At 40.5% G+C, this 16,971-nt stretch overlaps 1 protein-coding gene across 3 annotated transcripts in view; it reads right to left on the bottom strand.

Annotated features, from left to right (window-relative positions):
- Positions 1–1,018: 1,018 nt before the first annotated feature.
- GLIS1 (GLIS family zinc finger 1) overlaps positions 1,019–16,971 on the bottom strand; it is a 211,102-nt gene continuing 195,149 nt past the window's right edge. For all 3 annotated transcript variants that reach the window (XM_056356532.1, XM_056356534.1, XM_056356533.1), the window contains exons 9-11: positions 12,590–12,774; positions 5,125–5,292; positions 1,019–1,546 (exon numbers count right to left, since the gene is read on the bottom strand). In XM_056356532.1, coding sequence (XP_056212507.1) covers positions 1,410–1,546; positions 5,125–5,292; positions 12,590–12,774 — 490 coding nt within the window. In that variant the 3' untranslated portion in view covers positions 1,019–1,409. The remainder of the gene's footprint in view (positions 1,547–5,124; positions 5,293–12,589; positions 12,775–16,971) is intronic.

Raw genomic sequence — 16,971 nt, 5'->3', positions numbered from 1 at the left:
CCAGCCTCTTTTTCCTTGGTGAGGCGGCACCCACACCTTCGGGTCAGCAGGTTCCACATGCAGCAGCATTTCCTGGGGTTGAGGTTTCTGTATTTGGAATAAAGCCTTTCAGATAACCATACATTGCTCCTAGGGTGCCTTATTAAGCCCAACTAGCAATGGTTTGCAGATAAGAACTTTTTTTTTTTTTAGTTAGTTTTTCCTTATTGTTCTCTCAAACCACCATGGGACATTTTCAAGAGCTCACATCTTAATGTGCCTGCATTGGCACACGTTGGGAGTGCCTGTTCACTTGCAGGATGCCTGTCTCTCCCAGGAATCATGACTAGGCTGGGAAATGCAGCCCAGTGGAGCCAGGGCCACTGTGTGACAGGGAACAAAGCCACTGCAGGTGACCTCTGGAAGCCACTGATGACAAGTGCTTTGGATCGACAAAAGCCCTCTGAAGGTGAAGGTGTCCTGCTCTTCTCAGTTCAGAGTGCCTGCCGGGTCTTGTGAATGGACCAGCCCCACACTGAGTGTGCAGTGTAAATGTGCCACTGATCTCGCGTGGGATGAGGCCGTATTTAATTTTCACCCACACTACTGAGACAGCTGCATGTGCTGGTGTACCCACCATGGCAGGGGCAGCAGGAAGGCTGGGTGATGGTGCAAGGCTGGTGGGTGTGCAGTGCTGGGAAGCCAGTCCATAGTGCTGCCCCATGCTGGAAGGCTTCTGGTCCTTTCACTGGAAGTCTGCAGGTCCCTTGGTTTTCTTCATGTACACTTGGGCTGCTTTAATTTCACAGTTACTGAAATGTTACTGCTTTGTTTAAATCACCCTCAGGCATTTTAAGAATATTAGGATTTATCAGGCAGACCTATGGTGTTAAGAAATGACAGTACACTTGTTTCCAGTTTTTAATGCTTTCTTGTAAAACTGAAAATATAAAAACCAGCCGAGCAAATGAAGATCTTTATATACATGAGGTCTGTGATTAAAAAAATCCTTTTAGTTAAAAAAAAAGGAAGAAAAAAAAAAAAAGAATTGACCAATGAGTTAAATGAAAACTGATTAAAAGGAACAACATTCTCAAAGTGAAACATACTTTTCAGGAAAAAAAACCCCTTCTTTACAAGTTTATTATATAACTTACATTTACACTTTACTGAGAGAACTTACAAAACAAGCTGCTTGAAATGCTCCTCATTCCCTTTAAAGCATGAATTTCAAAGTGCCACAGCAAAGGAACAGGTTCCAATATTACCTTATACAGACTATTCATGTATAAAATGGTTTGGTAAATGTGAGGTGTTTATTTAAATGAGCACATATAGGGATACAGACTAAATAAAAGTACTTGAACAACATCTTTGTTATTACATACACAGTTATAGGTATAATAAAGGAAACAAGGTCAGCACTGCTTTTAGGTATCTGTATAGATGGAAGGAATGTGATTCAAGCAGTGATCAAAGGCGCTGTTTTGGAAGAATCCATTTTCATCAGTTCCACTGGAGACCATGTCTTCAGATACACACTGCGCTTCAGAGATTGCATCATAGCCTGAAAGCATGACAAGTTGTATGGACATGATTTAGTACCACAGTACATATAAGGAAGGAAGCATAGTTTGAGGCTTGGGATTATACAGTACAGCACAGCGTTAATGAAAAGACAATAGGGTTTACCATCAAAGCCTTACCCAGGAGATATACAAACTAAATCTCCGTGGGCATTTGTGTCAGAGTAGATGAAGCTCCCATTCATTTCTGTGGAGAGCTACCCACTTGCAAGTGAAGTGCAAGTATCAGAGTATGACTCTCTTGGGACTTTACAGTCATTATCTGAATAGGATGTCAAAACAATGAGTGGGCAAGGATCCTAGTAAGTGCGCACTAAAAGTGATGCAGTCCTCTTGTTCTGTGTGTTTTTCCTTTTAATGGCACTTAGGAAAAACATTCCATGTGTCTCCCAGCTGCTCTTAAGATCCAGAAGAAATCTGGATCCTAAATTTATTGGATGCCCACATACTGCAGAAGTGAGGTCTGTGGAAGCCTGTCTGGGTCAGGCTCACAGGACATGTGGAAGGAGCTGTGTGCCATGTTGTTCTCAGCCCACCAAAGCCCACCATGCTGCTGGCTCCTCACCTGGCTGAGCTGGCTGGTGCTCGCCAGGCTACCAGAAAGCCACTGTGGTAGGGAAGAATTTCTCTGTCCTCCACTTATAATGCACAACTTCCACAGCGGTTACAAGCTTCCCTGAGCTATGCATCCCTGTGGAAAGGAACAGGTTTGCATGCTACCAGGCGCTATGGCAGCTGGAGTGCCAGGAAGTCTGAAACAAAAGGTTTATTGCCTACCCCAAAGGACATGAACCTTTCCTGTTATGCCCCACTGCAACCTGCTTTTGCAACTGGCCAGTCAAGGCTCACATGCACGTATTCATTTTACTGCAGTCCAGCTCTTCCCTTACTGTGTTCACCCCTTGCCCTGCCCTTCTTTCTACATCTGTCCCTCTGCCTGCACTTCTCACACCAGCCAGACTCTCGTATCTGCCCCATGGCCCTGCTGTCTGCCTGGGGGCTGGGTAACCTCCTAAGCCTTCTCCTTCAACAGTTTTTTAACCCACCCCACTACTCTCTCCCCAAACTCCTGCATGAAACGCCTTACTTTCATCCTATAACATACATACTCTGTTGTACCCTGTACCACCTGATTTGGGTTGGGTCTTCAGAAAAGCATCTGTGTGAGCTTCAGTGCAAAGTTTTGACCCCTGCATCCTGCCCACAGAACCCCACCTATCTATTTTAGTAACCACCATCAGCACCAAGTCAGCTGAGGAAACACATGGAACAAGATTCTTCTAGTTAAGAACATGCCTGTGAACTACGTGCCTGATGTAGAAAATAAATCGCCTACAAATCACATTTGTGAGAATTGCAAGTCAAATGTGGATGGCTGATCCTTGTGGTTAAAGCACTGGGACCTAGCTCCATCCTCTGCTTGATGGAGGAGCTCTGTGGAGCCATGGGGAAACAACTGCTTCCCTGTGCCCCTGTTCCCCATGTGAAAAATGAGGCTTGGTCTTCTCTTTAGCCTTTCTCTTATCTCTTCTGCCTGCTTAACTCTGCAGGCAAGCATGTCTAGATATGGCTGAATCAAACACTCACACAGCCAGTCCTGATTTCAGAAAGAACCGTCGGCTCAGTCCTTAGAATTTAATTATAAGCATTTTACTATTAGGTATATTTTTATTATTTGAGACCAAATTCTCTACTTATTTACATTTCTGCATTTTCCTATGATGTATTAATTTACTGTTAGTTTACAGGTCAAATTCTGCTGCCTGCCGAAATCTGGCGTGTAGCATATTTCCAAAGTCTCTGGAAATGAACTTGGCCTGTTTATCTGCCCTGTGGTGCGTCAGTCTAAGTGGAGTGACCAGTATTTTGATAAGTTTTGCGAGTGTTTATGTTATGCTAATTTCTATTTGATGAGCCTGTATACAGGGTGGATATACAACCACAAATGGACAAAACCCAAGATAAGCATACACCCCAGAAATCATTATTAGATTCCAGATAGAGTAAACTCTCCAAAGTCCTGAACAGAAAATAAAAATTTATTGACTGTTAATGTGATTCATGGAACAGCTGTTTGCCAGTCACATTTGGCATTCCTGTGAGATGAGATCTCATTTAATATTAATGGTGCTATAAAAGCCTGAAAAAAATTAATGCATAGCCTTGATGAATCTTGCAAACCTGAATGGCTCTATTCTACGCACAAAAAGATGAGATAAGATTTATATATTTCATATAGATTTATGTTCCAGCCTTTTAAGTATTTGCATACCTCAATAACCACTCTAAAAACAAAAATATTACACAGAAACATTTCATAATAGTTTAGCCCCAGACAGAAAAATCAACTGTTGTTGAAGTTGGTGTCTTGCCATAGTATTATTCTTTGCTCCTACAATTTCTTTTGGAAAGTTTATTTAGTCTGTTCTTTAAATATTGCAGGCTGTCAATCTAAACTTGAAATTTGATGTTAACATGAAAAAACTATGTTATGGTAACATCAAACTTATGAATAACACAAAAGAATTCAAAGTTGAAGTTGAAATTTAATCTTAAACTTTTCCCTTGTGTTTGTTACTGATGCATATACTTTCTAGTATGGAACACCAGACAAATGCATCCATGCTCTCTCTGAACAGAGTCTCCTTTAATACAAAACAAACAGGAAAGTCAACTCTAATTTTGTGGTCTGACTCAGGCCCCATTTCAAAAAGCATTTAAACATATGTTTTCAGTATCGTCCTTAACTGAGATGCCCTCCTGAATTCAGACATGAAGAAAAATTTCTTAGAGATATGTAAGTAAAGATTGTAGTTAACAGTAGTGTTTCATGGCTCTAACAATACAATTTTGATTTCAGCAATTCTGTCACTTCTTAATTGTGTCTTTAAAAGTAGAAAAAAATGCTTTATAAAAATGAATACATAAATATTGAAGTATTATAATAATCTAGCTATAATGACTTCTTCCAAATTTTATATTATGTAAAGATGTAGATAAGTGGGAAAATACAATTGCCATGAATGTGCAACAACACAAACACAAAGGAACTGCTGAACAGAAACAAACTAATATTTTTAGCTGAATTTATCAAAGCAGTGCCTTTCCATTTTGTAAATGTCAGTAGTGCAAACCAAAGCCATCCTTTTATTCTTAGACAGACAGGAAGTCCCTGCTGCTGCTATTTTCTTCAGAGTTGTGTTAACTATCTTCTTAACTTTGATCTGATTATAAAAGCCTGCCTGGGTATACCTAAAGAGATGTACAATGAATAGCCCGCACAATAAATGTGAGAAGTGCCTTGTTTGTCAGCTCTCCTGAAGGTGTATGTTGCCTATGACATCCAGCAGAACAAAAGGAGAATTTGTCCATCAATCAAATATGGCAGGATTAAAGAAAATGTGCTTTCCTCTGGGATTTTTATTGATGCAAATGAATTTCAGCAACTGAGCTTTTTATGCAAACATACTTTTGTAATAACATCGACTATAAAATGTGTTCTTTTCTCCTCCTGCTAAAAATATCATATGGATAATTCTTTATAGGTGGAATAAATTACCTGTTGAAGCTAAAGGTGCATTGAGTATGTGATAGCCATTCTGTCTCAGAGGATTAAAGCAGTGGGATTCCCCTGTGAGCACATCACTGGTGACAGACTGGTCCATTGTTCTGTAGCAGTCTCCATAGTGGAAACAGTTTTGTATTGAGTGAAAGCTGCCTTGGTAACCTGAAAACAGATATTGCACACACATTTTAACACTACTGCAATGGTATCAGCTCCATTTCTGTCACGGTATTTCATTACTATTGTGGGGGCTTTTAGTTCCTCAGTTTTAACTATGGAAAAATGATCATGCTATTCTATAAGGCGTAATAATATAAAAGCTACATCAGACTTGGTCCCGCAACATGCTGTGGACTGTGATCCCCATCAAGCAAAAATCTCAGTGATGTGCTTCATTTCAAGCAATAGATTGGCTGAATGCAGTCAGCAGCCCACTTGTGTTCAAAGCTCAGTAGTAAGCACGCCAACTGAATCAGGTCCAGGATGCTCAGTTCCTAGAGGAATTTATCTATAATGAATTACTTTTAATTTAAATACAATAATGCAATATTTAAATGAACAGCACTGCTTTGTTTTCTGTTGAGCAAAGTCTTTTTCCCATCCAGTGCATTATGGAGACAGCACTATTTATTTGAAATACCTTTAAGAGTACCTTACACCTCTCCTTTCTCAGACTGTTCTTATTTCAAATGAAACCCCTTTCACTGAACAAAGGGGGCACAGCCTCCAAGTAAAACTGAACTAGAAGTGCAGGACTGACTCCAGATGGAGATCAGGTGAAGACTAAGTTCAGCTAGAGGCCCTTCTTGCTTCTGAAAAGTACTGAGATAAATCTGTATGGTCTCTGGCAGCCTCCATCATTCTGCTTTTGGGGTATGTTTGACTTTTATCCCCCACATACTCTACATTTCTTATGTCCTTTTTTATTTTTTTAAAGTATCGTATTAGCAGTGGACCAGCAGTTTTTGCCAGCAGTTGTGAATGAGTTGTACACAACAAAGTAAGATACTTAGCAGTAAAGAACAAACAAATTGCCAAGGAAGGGATTTTATGACTTCCAAGTTTGTGCCAACATCCTAAAAGAAAATGTTATTTGCTCCCATAAGGATGACCTCAAAGCATGCCACAAGATTTATACCAACCATGGCCTGATTTAATTCTCTTCCCTTCTCCTGCCTCAATAACCTCTTCCTGATTCTAGATGCATTGCATACTGATTGCACATTCATATTAATGATCCCTTTTCCTACTTTCTCTGAAAGTCCCTTCTGAAATAATGCTCCTTCCCGTAAATGCAACTGAAGTCAACCAAGTCAGGCTTAAAGTTTAGTAGAATGTGCTATCAGGATCATCCTCTAATTGCCAGAAAAAATACGAAGCTGTCGTCTTTCTTCCCTCAGTCTTACTCAGACTGAAACATTTCCTAAGGAACTACTGCAAAAGCTCCAGGTAGTTCAGTCAAACACAGACACAACCAGAACTTCAGCTGACAGAAGTCAGCACAGCTCCACTCACCAGTGGAAGCCTTGACTTGCTGGGCCAGTTGTGCAGCTATTCGGTCTGTTTGTTTAGAAATCAAATACCTCCGCCTATCACCAGAGCACCTGGGTGCTGTACAGGGTGGAAATTGTCCCTTACAAAGCATGCAGTATATAAGCTTTTTCCTGTTAAGAATGATTTCCTCTCTTTTTCTACATTTTCCCATTACTACCAAAGTTTGACCAAGTAGATGGTATCAGGCAAAGCTGAGGGTCTGTCTGTTCATTCTGGTCGTGTTTTCTGAGGTGGTCATAAATAAGTCTAAGTGAGGCAGTTCTCTAGTAGAAATGCAATGAACTCATCGAGTGCTGAAAGATGTGCTCTGAAGTTTCACAGTTTAATATGTGTTTTGGCAGAATCTGCAAGGATTAGGTGATTCATTTCTTGAGAACCTATGATCCTCCACCACAAAATACCTAAATTGTTGATATCCATGATTGGTGAGGTACTAATGGATAACTATATTAGATAAAGACACTATGCACACTGTACCAAAGCTGTTCATATTTGCTGCTATGTAGAAGAAGGCCCAGAAATTTGGAAAGCTGAGGATTAAATGATGCATGTCCTTCCTCGGAATAAATAGACAGCCACCTCTATTTAGTGCCTGGAGAGTCTGGCTCAAAAAACCAAAGAGCTCTTATGAGAAGTAGCAAAGCCATCTTATGATGTGGTTTTAGGTACAGTGCTTTATTGATTGGCATTTGGTAATTATCCTGACTTTTCTGTTTACAAAACAGAAGCTGTAAGCCTTCTAAAAATATATCCTTTTCAGATAAGCAGTGAAAAAAATGAGACTTGGCTTCAGATGAGGTGTACCTGGTTGCAGAGGGCACTTATATGCATTGCTAGAGAAAAAAAAATGAACCTTTTCCAGAATCTCTGCTATACACATCACTTCTAGGGAAGGTATGACGTGTATTTTCTCTGTCTCTGTAATTGCTACCCTTTCGTCATGCTCCCAGGCTTGCCTTTGTTAAATCAATTAAATATCTTTATGATCTACAGGGCTGGCACAGTGGCTTAGAAAATCAGAGAACAGCCAAGCATGACAGAACTGGATTGAAACTAGTTGGATCCAGGGTTTTCTCAAGACCTGTGGGTAAAGGTTTCTTTTGAAGTGTTTTAAGTTAACACTGTCTAGCTGGTCAAAAAAAAATACCTGAGGCAGAGAACTGCCCCAGAATCAGAAGTCTGGAAAAGAACTGCCATAAACAATCAAATTCTCCCTTGGAGTGCAGTATCTATCCCTCAGCATCACTGTGTGAGAATCTGAAAAGGCAGCACAAAAAGCGTTACTGGAACTAGCCAATGAAGCAACATGGTGTAGGAAAACACTGGTGTTGTATTCACCAGGATGAGTTTTCTGCTAAGTGCTTCCCAAAGAAAAGACAAAGAAATACACCATTCCTGTTCTATTGTGCTTGCAGATGTGAGGTAGCAAATTAAAGAAAAAAGATGGAGTAAGGGAGGGGAAGGTTACAGCAGGAACACTGGTCAGGTAAAGCAAACCATGACACTAAAAATAGGACTTTTATCCCTTCCGACCTGAGCAGTATAAAGAAAGCTTACTTCCTTTTTCATTAGCTTCCTAGAAATCGTGAGACAGTGGGACCCTATAGGAAAGGGATAGAGGCTTTACAGAATCATAGAATTGTTTAGGTTGGAAAAGACCTTCAAGATCATCAAGTCCAACCATTAACCCAGCACTGCCATGTCCACCACTAAGCCATGTCTCTAAGTGCCATAACTGCATGTCTTTTAAATACCTCCAAGGATGGTGACTCCATCACTTCCCTGGGCAGCCTGTTCCAATGCTTGACAACTCTCTTGGTGAAGAAATTTTTCCAAATATCCAATGTAAACATCCCGTGGCATAACTTGAGGCCGTTTTCCCTCGTGCTATCGCTTGTTACTTAGGAGAAAAGACCAACACCCACCTCGCTACAACTTCCTTTCAGGTAGCTGTAGAGAGCAAGAAGGTCTCCCCTGAGCCTCCTTTTCTTCAGGCTAAACACTTCCAGTTGTCTCAGCTGCTCCTCACAAGACTTGTGGTCTAGACTCTTCACTAGCTTCGTTGCTCTTCTTTGTGTGTGGAAAAAGGCACAGGGATGGCTATGGGAGGAGTGGACTAAAAGGCAAGTAGGTGCTTCCTTGAGGATGAAAGGTGAAAGACAAAGACTCCCAATAGCTTTTGCAATTGCAAAAGGTGAGGAAGAGGTGGAGACTCAAGACAGCAATTCTGCATAGACAAGAGCACTGAGAAGATAACTTAAGTGCCTGCTTTATCCCTTATGCAGGGATCCTGCATCAGACAGTTCACGGCCTGTTGGAGACCTGTCAGCAAGCACTTGTATTCCTCTTCTGTGTGTTCACATGACTCATCGTCAGAATAACTTCTCACGTGACTGCACAGAGGTTTCATGGGGAGTGGCAGTGGCAGCAGTTTATTCAGGAGGACTCTGGCCTTGTATTTGAAACTAAAAAGGACTAAAGCTGCAGCTGCTGAGCCTGATCTGCAGTTCCACTACGAGGCTGCATAGGAACAATTTGGTGATGTTCCTTGCACTTAAACTGGAGATGAAACAACGCTTGGGTAGGAAGAATTGCGCTTGCAGTATTAAAAGCTGTATTTCAAAATGTAGCCAGCTGAATGCTAAACTTGAAAGGTGGACATGAGTCTAGGAGTGACTGAAATTGCATACCTCCAGGCTGAAGGACTGTCAGTGAGTTGCTATTTTAGTAAGATTTTTTTTTTAATATATATATTTTCTATACTCCCACCAACTGCTTCAGAGGCACCACTGGAGAGTTTCTTTTGGTACCAGGTAGGTTGGCTCTTGCTGAGGGCCTTCAGTTGCCTCGCATGGCTCAAGAGGCCAGTCAGTCTGTTCCACAGTATCTGAGCCTCACACATATTTTACACAATTAAAAAGGGAAAATTGGTAGCTTGTTTAAATGCTAAGTGTTCCCAAAACCCAAAGTAATTAGACAAGAGGTGGAAAGGCCACATAAGTTAAAAGAACCACAAGGACTTTTTGTAACAACGGGTGCTCTTGCCAGATAAAGTTTCATTCATTTTACAGAACCACAGGAAATGAAACTTGTTGCTTGCAGGCAACACGATGTTTGATTTGCATATGTCAACGCAATACAAGTCAGAGCTTTACTGCATTTATACATTTTTAAAATGTGCTGTATGAAACAAAGCTGCTTTTGGTTCATGCCATTTAGTTGTGGTTCCTTTAGATTTTTTTAAAATGCTTTACACAGAAAGTATTAAGAATTAAGATATGATTAAAATCCCATAACCAATGGTTCAATTAACAACCACATATGGTTGATTAGAGTAAACTAAACATGGAGCATTTGTTACAAGTTCTTAAAACAAGACTCCCTTCAGTGGTTAAAATATGAAGTAAGCAAGAAGGCTTGCTTGGTGCAAACATCCCTGCTCCTTCTAGGAGAGCAGAAGTGTAGTACCAATTTGGCAAGAAGTGTTTCACCAATATTTTCTTTTCCACATGGATTTCAGGTTTTCCTTTAGCTTTGATTTAAATCAAAAATTTTCTGAGGTTAATTTTCAAATGAAGAATTTACTAAATGCCCTGTCAGTTTAAATGATCACTATTAAATGTTTTATGTACAGTAGATGTAGAAATATAACAGTTAATAAGGGAATAAACTGAGTTCCAAACATAACACTGAGTTAAAATTTTGCTTTGAAATAATTTGTGACAGAAAAGCTGCAGTTAGCCACTTCACACAGTGCACTGGCTGCCTCTGTTCCTCTAACGCACAACCTAGAAAACTTCAAGCAGCTTTAAAATGTATGATGTAATGAGCAAATAATTGGAATATGCCTATTAAATGCCATCTTGTTATGTCATGTCATTTACATGTATGTGCACATAAATCTCAGCTTTTCAAATTCCATAAAATTTCTGACAAGAAATCATGTCAGGTATAAATAACTACAGGATTCCATTGCCTGCCAAATTCTTTCAGCATGTAATAATTTCCATGTGATCTTACTACAACTAGGTTTAAACATATAAATAATGTCAGCTTATTCTTTCATTATCGATATTTCTGCTACCAGCTTGATGAAGCTTGCTGTCTTCTAAAAATTTCACATCCACAATGTTTATATGCCTCTCTACAGATGCCTAGTTCTACAGCTAGGTTTATATAATGTTTCTTTTTTTCAGCAAAAATTCAAAACTCCCAAATTACGACAGACTCCATTAGAAAAATCTACTATTAATGAACTGAGATGCAAAAAAAGATGTAGAGTAGGTACAGCTAAGTACAGGTTACAGATCAATTGATTTCAAAGGCTGCTAATCAAAATTGATTTTTGAACGACCATTTCCATAATGAATTTATAATAATACTTCAACATTTGGCCAAAGTGGAAAATTATTGCTTTTTCAAAACCACACGACATAACACTTAGAAAGCAACAATTCATTCAAAAGGAAATGTGGTTTTCTTAAGGAATAAAGTCAATTTATTTAAGTGGTTCAAAACTTGTTCTGTCTATGCATTTGTTTCTGCCATAGTAATGAGCTGCTAAACTTTCCTCTTGTGGTTTATAGTTATTTAGCTCATTATAGTAACATAATCATATATCATTATATGCTATCATAAATCTGCCACTTTTCCCTTACAGAGTTAATCTTTTTAAATTGAATAATCTGTTGAGCATCAGGTTGAGTTAGTTTTTCCTTCAGCACAAATCATTTAACATAATATGCTTTAACTTTTCAGTCTAAGTCAGTCCGACCAAAGAGCAAAAATACTCCTCAGAGAATGAAGGGCAGAGGGAACTGTTGGGTACTGAACCCCATTACAGCTGTGAGTTGCTCATGGGGTTTGTGTTCAGCTCCTGTGTTTCAGACCTAACCTTAGCACATATTGAGGGAAAGCAAACCTCCTATTTTGCCCACTCGTAAATTGATTACACGTGATACTTTGCCAGCCAAAAATGATCTTATACAAATGATAGTACAGCTGTGAAACGAGTTTCAAAAAGCTGGTTATCTGCCTGTATAAACTTACACGCTTGGTTATACTTGCAACCAGACAGATGTCCTGCACACTTCTTTATTGTGAATATGTGCCACACTCAAGCAGCATACCATCTGGATTATATAACATATTTCTTAAATATGCAAGCTCCTGTTACTGGAAGAATCTGTGATAATAATATCTCTTGCTAATATATACCTCAAAAATTGCAGAAACATTAATTAGTTCCCACAGAACTCCAGAATAGGTAAATAAGCTCCCGATTAAAAAGGATGAGTAATTCCAAACAAAAAATGTTTTAAATTAAGCCATGGGACAGCTGCTTAGCTGCTCCCATTCCTGTCCTCAAATCACACGAGCACTCTACAGTTGTACAGAGTGCCTTTGCATATTACTGTATAAAATACTACAGATGCCAAACTTCCAAATAACAAAGAGCAAAACATTTTTTCTTTGTCTAAACTCATGTCCAGTGAGTCACTATCAGTGGACTGAGCCAAGGTGTGCTTCAGCCCATGTATTTTGAGACTAGATGGCTCTTGCTTTGGCAAGGTCACCCTCTCCATGCTGACGGAAGGCTGGATGACCAGTCAGATGAGGTGCATAGCTATTAGCTATCTACTGAAAACCTGAATAAATGCAATAAATCTGCCATTGTGATAGCTTTCCCCATTATGATAACATATCACAGGATGAACTGCTCTGAAAATTTTGCTCTGTATATATATCAAGCCACTTTAAAAACTGGAGTTCCTACTGAAATGCTGTCAGTCCCTTACTAAGACAGTATTGGCCAAACGTGCAAAAACTGAAATAAATTCTTTCTCCCCAGCTAGGAATTAGGAAAGTTTTAAAAAAACCAATTAAAACAAACAGGAAGATTTACCTTGAGATCCCTGCTGTACAGACTGATTTTGAAATTGACCGTATGGTTTATTTGGTATTCCAGAAAATTGCTGCCCATTTGGTGACTGGCTGTGTGATGACGGAGAGCCGTGTTTCTGCAATAGGGAAGGTGGAACTAATGCTTTCAGGGGGCTGACAAGTGGAGAGATTATGTTGGAGGCAAGCCTAGAAAAAGAAAAGACAGAATTAACTTCACCTATCACATCACAATATGGGAAAATGAAATACTTGAAAGGCCCTATTTCCACAATGGCCAAACTACTGAAATGTTTATTTTGCAGGTAGAAATTACATTGTTTAAAAAAACAAAAACAAACAAAACCAATTCAGTGCTGCTTTCAGGTATTCATTAGGAGGAAAGGGACTTAGAAAAAGATGTCTATTCCTCTATACTGACTTCCTGTAGTAGCCATGACAGGATCAAAATGACACCACTCCTTGGTTAGCAACTTAAACACAGCTCTGTTTTAATTTAAAATTTTGTAAGTTGAGATTCTTGTCCAGAATACAGAAGCGGAAAATGCAGTTAAGTGAGTAAATGCAAGTAAATTGTTTAAGTGCCTTTGTAGCAGCAACAGGATAAAGCTTTACACCCAAGTTGAAGCCAAGACAAAGAAAAGCATTAGTTTCAGTTACTCCTCATGTACAATTTTTTAGACTTAGAAATACAGTTTTAACTGCAACAGATGGTACTGTCCTTTCAAAGAAAAAATCTGAGAAAGTGTTTGCTTGTGGCGGCACTGCTCAGTGTAAGACTGAGAAGTGGTTATACCTGAGAGGTGGAAAATTCCCCCAGATGTCTGGGACTTGGGCCAGCACAGGAGAGATGTGGCAGTCCTGCTCAGGGAACAGACCCTGACCCAGTGCTCCCACCAGGAGCTGGAGCACCTGAGGAAGAAACTCCCTAACTCACTTCCATGAAGTCCCTGGGCATCCTCTGCCACTGGCAGAGCAGAGAAGCTTCAGTGCTTCCTCCTTGCTGCAACGTGACCATCCCACCAAGGGGTGGTACAGCAGCTGGCCCAGAAGGGACGAGCCCTTTGCCAGAGAACTGCCTTTTGGCCATTTACAGCCAGAAGGATGGCATGGTGCATAAGGTGGGACCAAAACTTGGCCATGCATGTACAATCCTCTTTTTGAGCTGCTTTAAACTAACTGTAAATGAGTAAATAGGTAGAAGCTGGATCTTTTACCCTCCTATGGTAGCTGTGACAAATGGCCTTTTGCTGCATAGCCCAGTGCTACGCTGTCAAATGGGCAGGCTGTACAGACCGTATGTACACCATATCCTCTCTGCTGCCTCTGGAGCTTTTCCTAAACATAAGAAGTGGCAATTTGAGCAGCACTAGAACCTTCAGATGCTTAGAAAAACCACCTGTCTGTCTGAGAGCCACCCTGCTGAAACTTCACAGCTACAGGTCCTGAGGCATAGAAATAAAAATACCCCTGCAGGTTGTAATACATGTCACCAACTGGAAAAAAATACTGAGCACAAACCATTGCAGGTGTACAAAGAATCAACTAAAAACCAAATTAAATCTCTCACTGGTGCCGTCTTCTACCACTGCACAAGCCGTTCAAACACCATAAACTATGATTTGCAATAGCAGATCCTCACCAGTTTACACGACTGCTTCTTGGAGCAGTTAGCCTCACTCCCCAAGTTGAATCCTATGCTTGACTTAGGGCTAAAGCACTACATGGGAGCGTTCAAGAGGTAAATATAGATGAACTGTGAATTAATGGTGACAACAGCTTAATCAAATTTAACATGAGAGGCAGAGAAACACTGCCAAAAGCTGTCACAGTGACACTCTATTAAAAGGGGTTTTAAATAAATCAACCCCAGTCAAAGCCCATCCTATGCTGAAATAATTCCATCTGCCAAAGCAGGAAAATAAGGCATATAATACAAACCACAGAGACTCTGAATATCCCAAAACTAAACTGAAGAATTAAACCAGTATTGTTAAATGGGTGAAGGCACAGATATTTTCAAGCCAAATATGTAAGAACTGGAAAATAATTTTTTTTGTGGGAATGACAGTACCCCACCTCCCCAATAAGCGATGAACAGTAATATGTAAACCGAAGAAGACTAAAGTAGAATTTTAAGAGCCAACATGCAAAGAAAAAAAATTCTTATGTGTTTTTTATTTTAAGTGCATATTAAAAAGAGCTCAGCAAAAGAGCTGGGGCGGCCCTTCCCGTACCCGAGGGTAAAGGCTTGGGGCTGCAGAGGTGCAAAAAAGGGCCGTGGGGAAGGCAGGGGCTACCTGTGCCCTCTTCAGGTCAGAGACAGAAAATGCTCTCTGGAGTCTGAACTGCTGCAAGAGCAGATGCTTGGGGGAAAATGCCGAGTTTATTTGCTAAGAAGCAGCTAAACACTAAGGTCAGCTCCCATGTGGCTGTAGTTTTTCCTCAAATGTCTCAGCAGAGAAATAGTTTAACACAAATGAGCTGTCATGCAGCCCAGCTACAAGTTCATATCTTCTGTAAATGCTCTCAAATGCTTGTCTGTGGTGAACTACTGCATGAAGATGGGGCTGACATTATGTGCTGGGACCTACAGAAAGGCCTTTGCGACGGTCTCTTCCGAGGCTGCAAGCGAGTGCTGGCAAAGCACAACCACAAATTACAAAATGGTCACCAGCCCCTTCAAACGGCACACATGGAGACATTGTCTCAACATGCCAGAAATGCTATTAGAAGCCTGGAAATGCTTCTATCTGAACGGAGATTTAAAAGATTGCAGTTGTTTTCATTGGAAAGATAATAGCTAAAAGAGATCATGATAGTGACATTTATATGGCTAATGACCACACACACATTTAAAAGAGAAACAAAAAATGTACTAAAAATTCCAAGGCCTGGATGAGCCAGAAACCACTCTGAATGAGGGAGGAAAATACTTCTGGTGAGCCAGCACTCTGCAACTGTCTGTGTTGGGTTTCCTCAGCCTTCTCTTGAAATGTCTTGTCTTGGCTACTGCTGGGAAATGTAGCACCCCATAGAGGCCTGCTGGGCTGCTCTCTGTCAAATGCTTTGTTAGGATGGCTGAGCAATCAGATTTTTAAATTACATGCAAATATGTTGCACATCAAACAAAAATGGTACATTTAAGGTGCCCAGCTGTGGGAATACTGAAAAACGTAGCTTCCCTACCCAGTTTTCAACTGCTCCTAGATGCTATTTAAATCTTAACCACGTGAGAAGAATTTAACAGTTTTTGCTGTTATTTTAAAAGCAGCGCTTCTTCCCATTCACTCTTTTGTACGCCTGTTTTCCTGTAGTTGCAATAGCGTTTGTGCCTCGACACCTAGGACATGTCTGGTTAAGAGCAGGTGAGACTCCTCATGCGGGGCAGGAGGTGGGGGGTGCGGTGGGGGCATGGGTAGAGGTGGGTGCGGGCCCTGCTCCAGCTGGGCAAGCTGAGCAGCTGCACAGAGCTAGAGCTGCCAGCTCCCTGCTCCCGCTGGGCACTGCTGTCACCGTGCTGGAGCTCAGCACACATAGCTGTCTGCGGGCAGCCTGTATCCTAGGAACTTACTGTAGCACAGGAACTTGGGCTGAAACCGTGGAAGCACCGTGTAACACTTGACCATCGCTGCCTCCTCTGCATGAAGAGAGACTTCAATGCAATTGTGCTGGTCACCATAAAATCTACTATGCTCTGCTCAGTCTCTCCCCAAAAGGGAATTTAACATCTTTCCCATAACTTAAGGCACAGTTTTTAGCTAGGAAAGAGCTTTGCTCAGCAGAAAAAACTGGCTATATTAGCTACAAGTGGCCAACACAGGGATTTGTCTCCATAAAATACTCAGCACAATGCCTGAAGCTCGAGCTGGTCCCTAAGATATTATTTTGTGTGTGTGTATGCATGGGGAATGTGCCCTGGCACGCTCAAGGAGAGTATTTTCATCAGCTAACTGTCCAGTTCCAAGTGCCGTGTTTTTAATTCTCTCCTGAATATTTGCCTAGTAATTAGGTTGCTGTGATACTGAGGCTGTTAAAAGAAAACCAGAATCATTCCTGATACAAATTAAATAGATAATGCATTAGCAACAGAAAAGCGCTTAAAAGAAGATGCCTTGTGTGTGGAAGAAGAAACACTGAACTACTTACACCAGGAACTCAGCTGGATACATTAAAAATTCCCAGGCAGTAGCTCAGGCGTGTATGTTTCAATAACTAATAGCCTGGACATTTCCTGTTAATACCATACTACAACCACAATTTGCTTTGGTTTGGATATTAATAATAAATATATACCATATATTTTACTTTAATTGTAACTTGTATAATTCAGTAAATTTGCAGGTCCTTTCGGGGCATTTAAATATATACCTGTGCCTATATATA

Source organism: Falco biarmicus, chromosome 11, assembly GCF_023638135.1.
Source record: "Falco biarmicus isolate bFalBia1 chromosome 11, bFalBia1.pri, whole genome shotgun sequence".
In the NCBI taxonomy this organism is placed as follows: domain Eukaryota; kingdom Metazoa; phylum Chordata; class Aves; order Falconiformes; family Falconidae; genus Falco; species Falco biarmicus.
The sequence above is the reverse complement of the archived record's forward strand: the minus strand, read 5'-3'. Positions and strand labels throughout refer to the sequence as shown.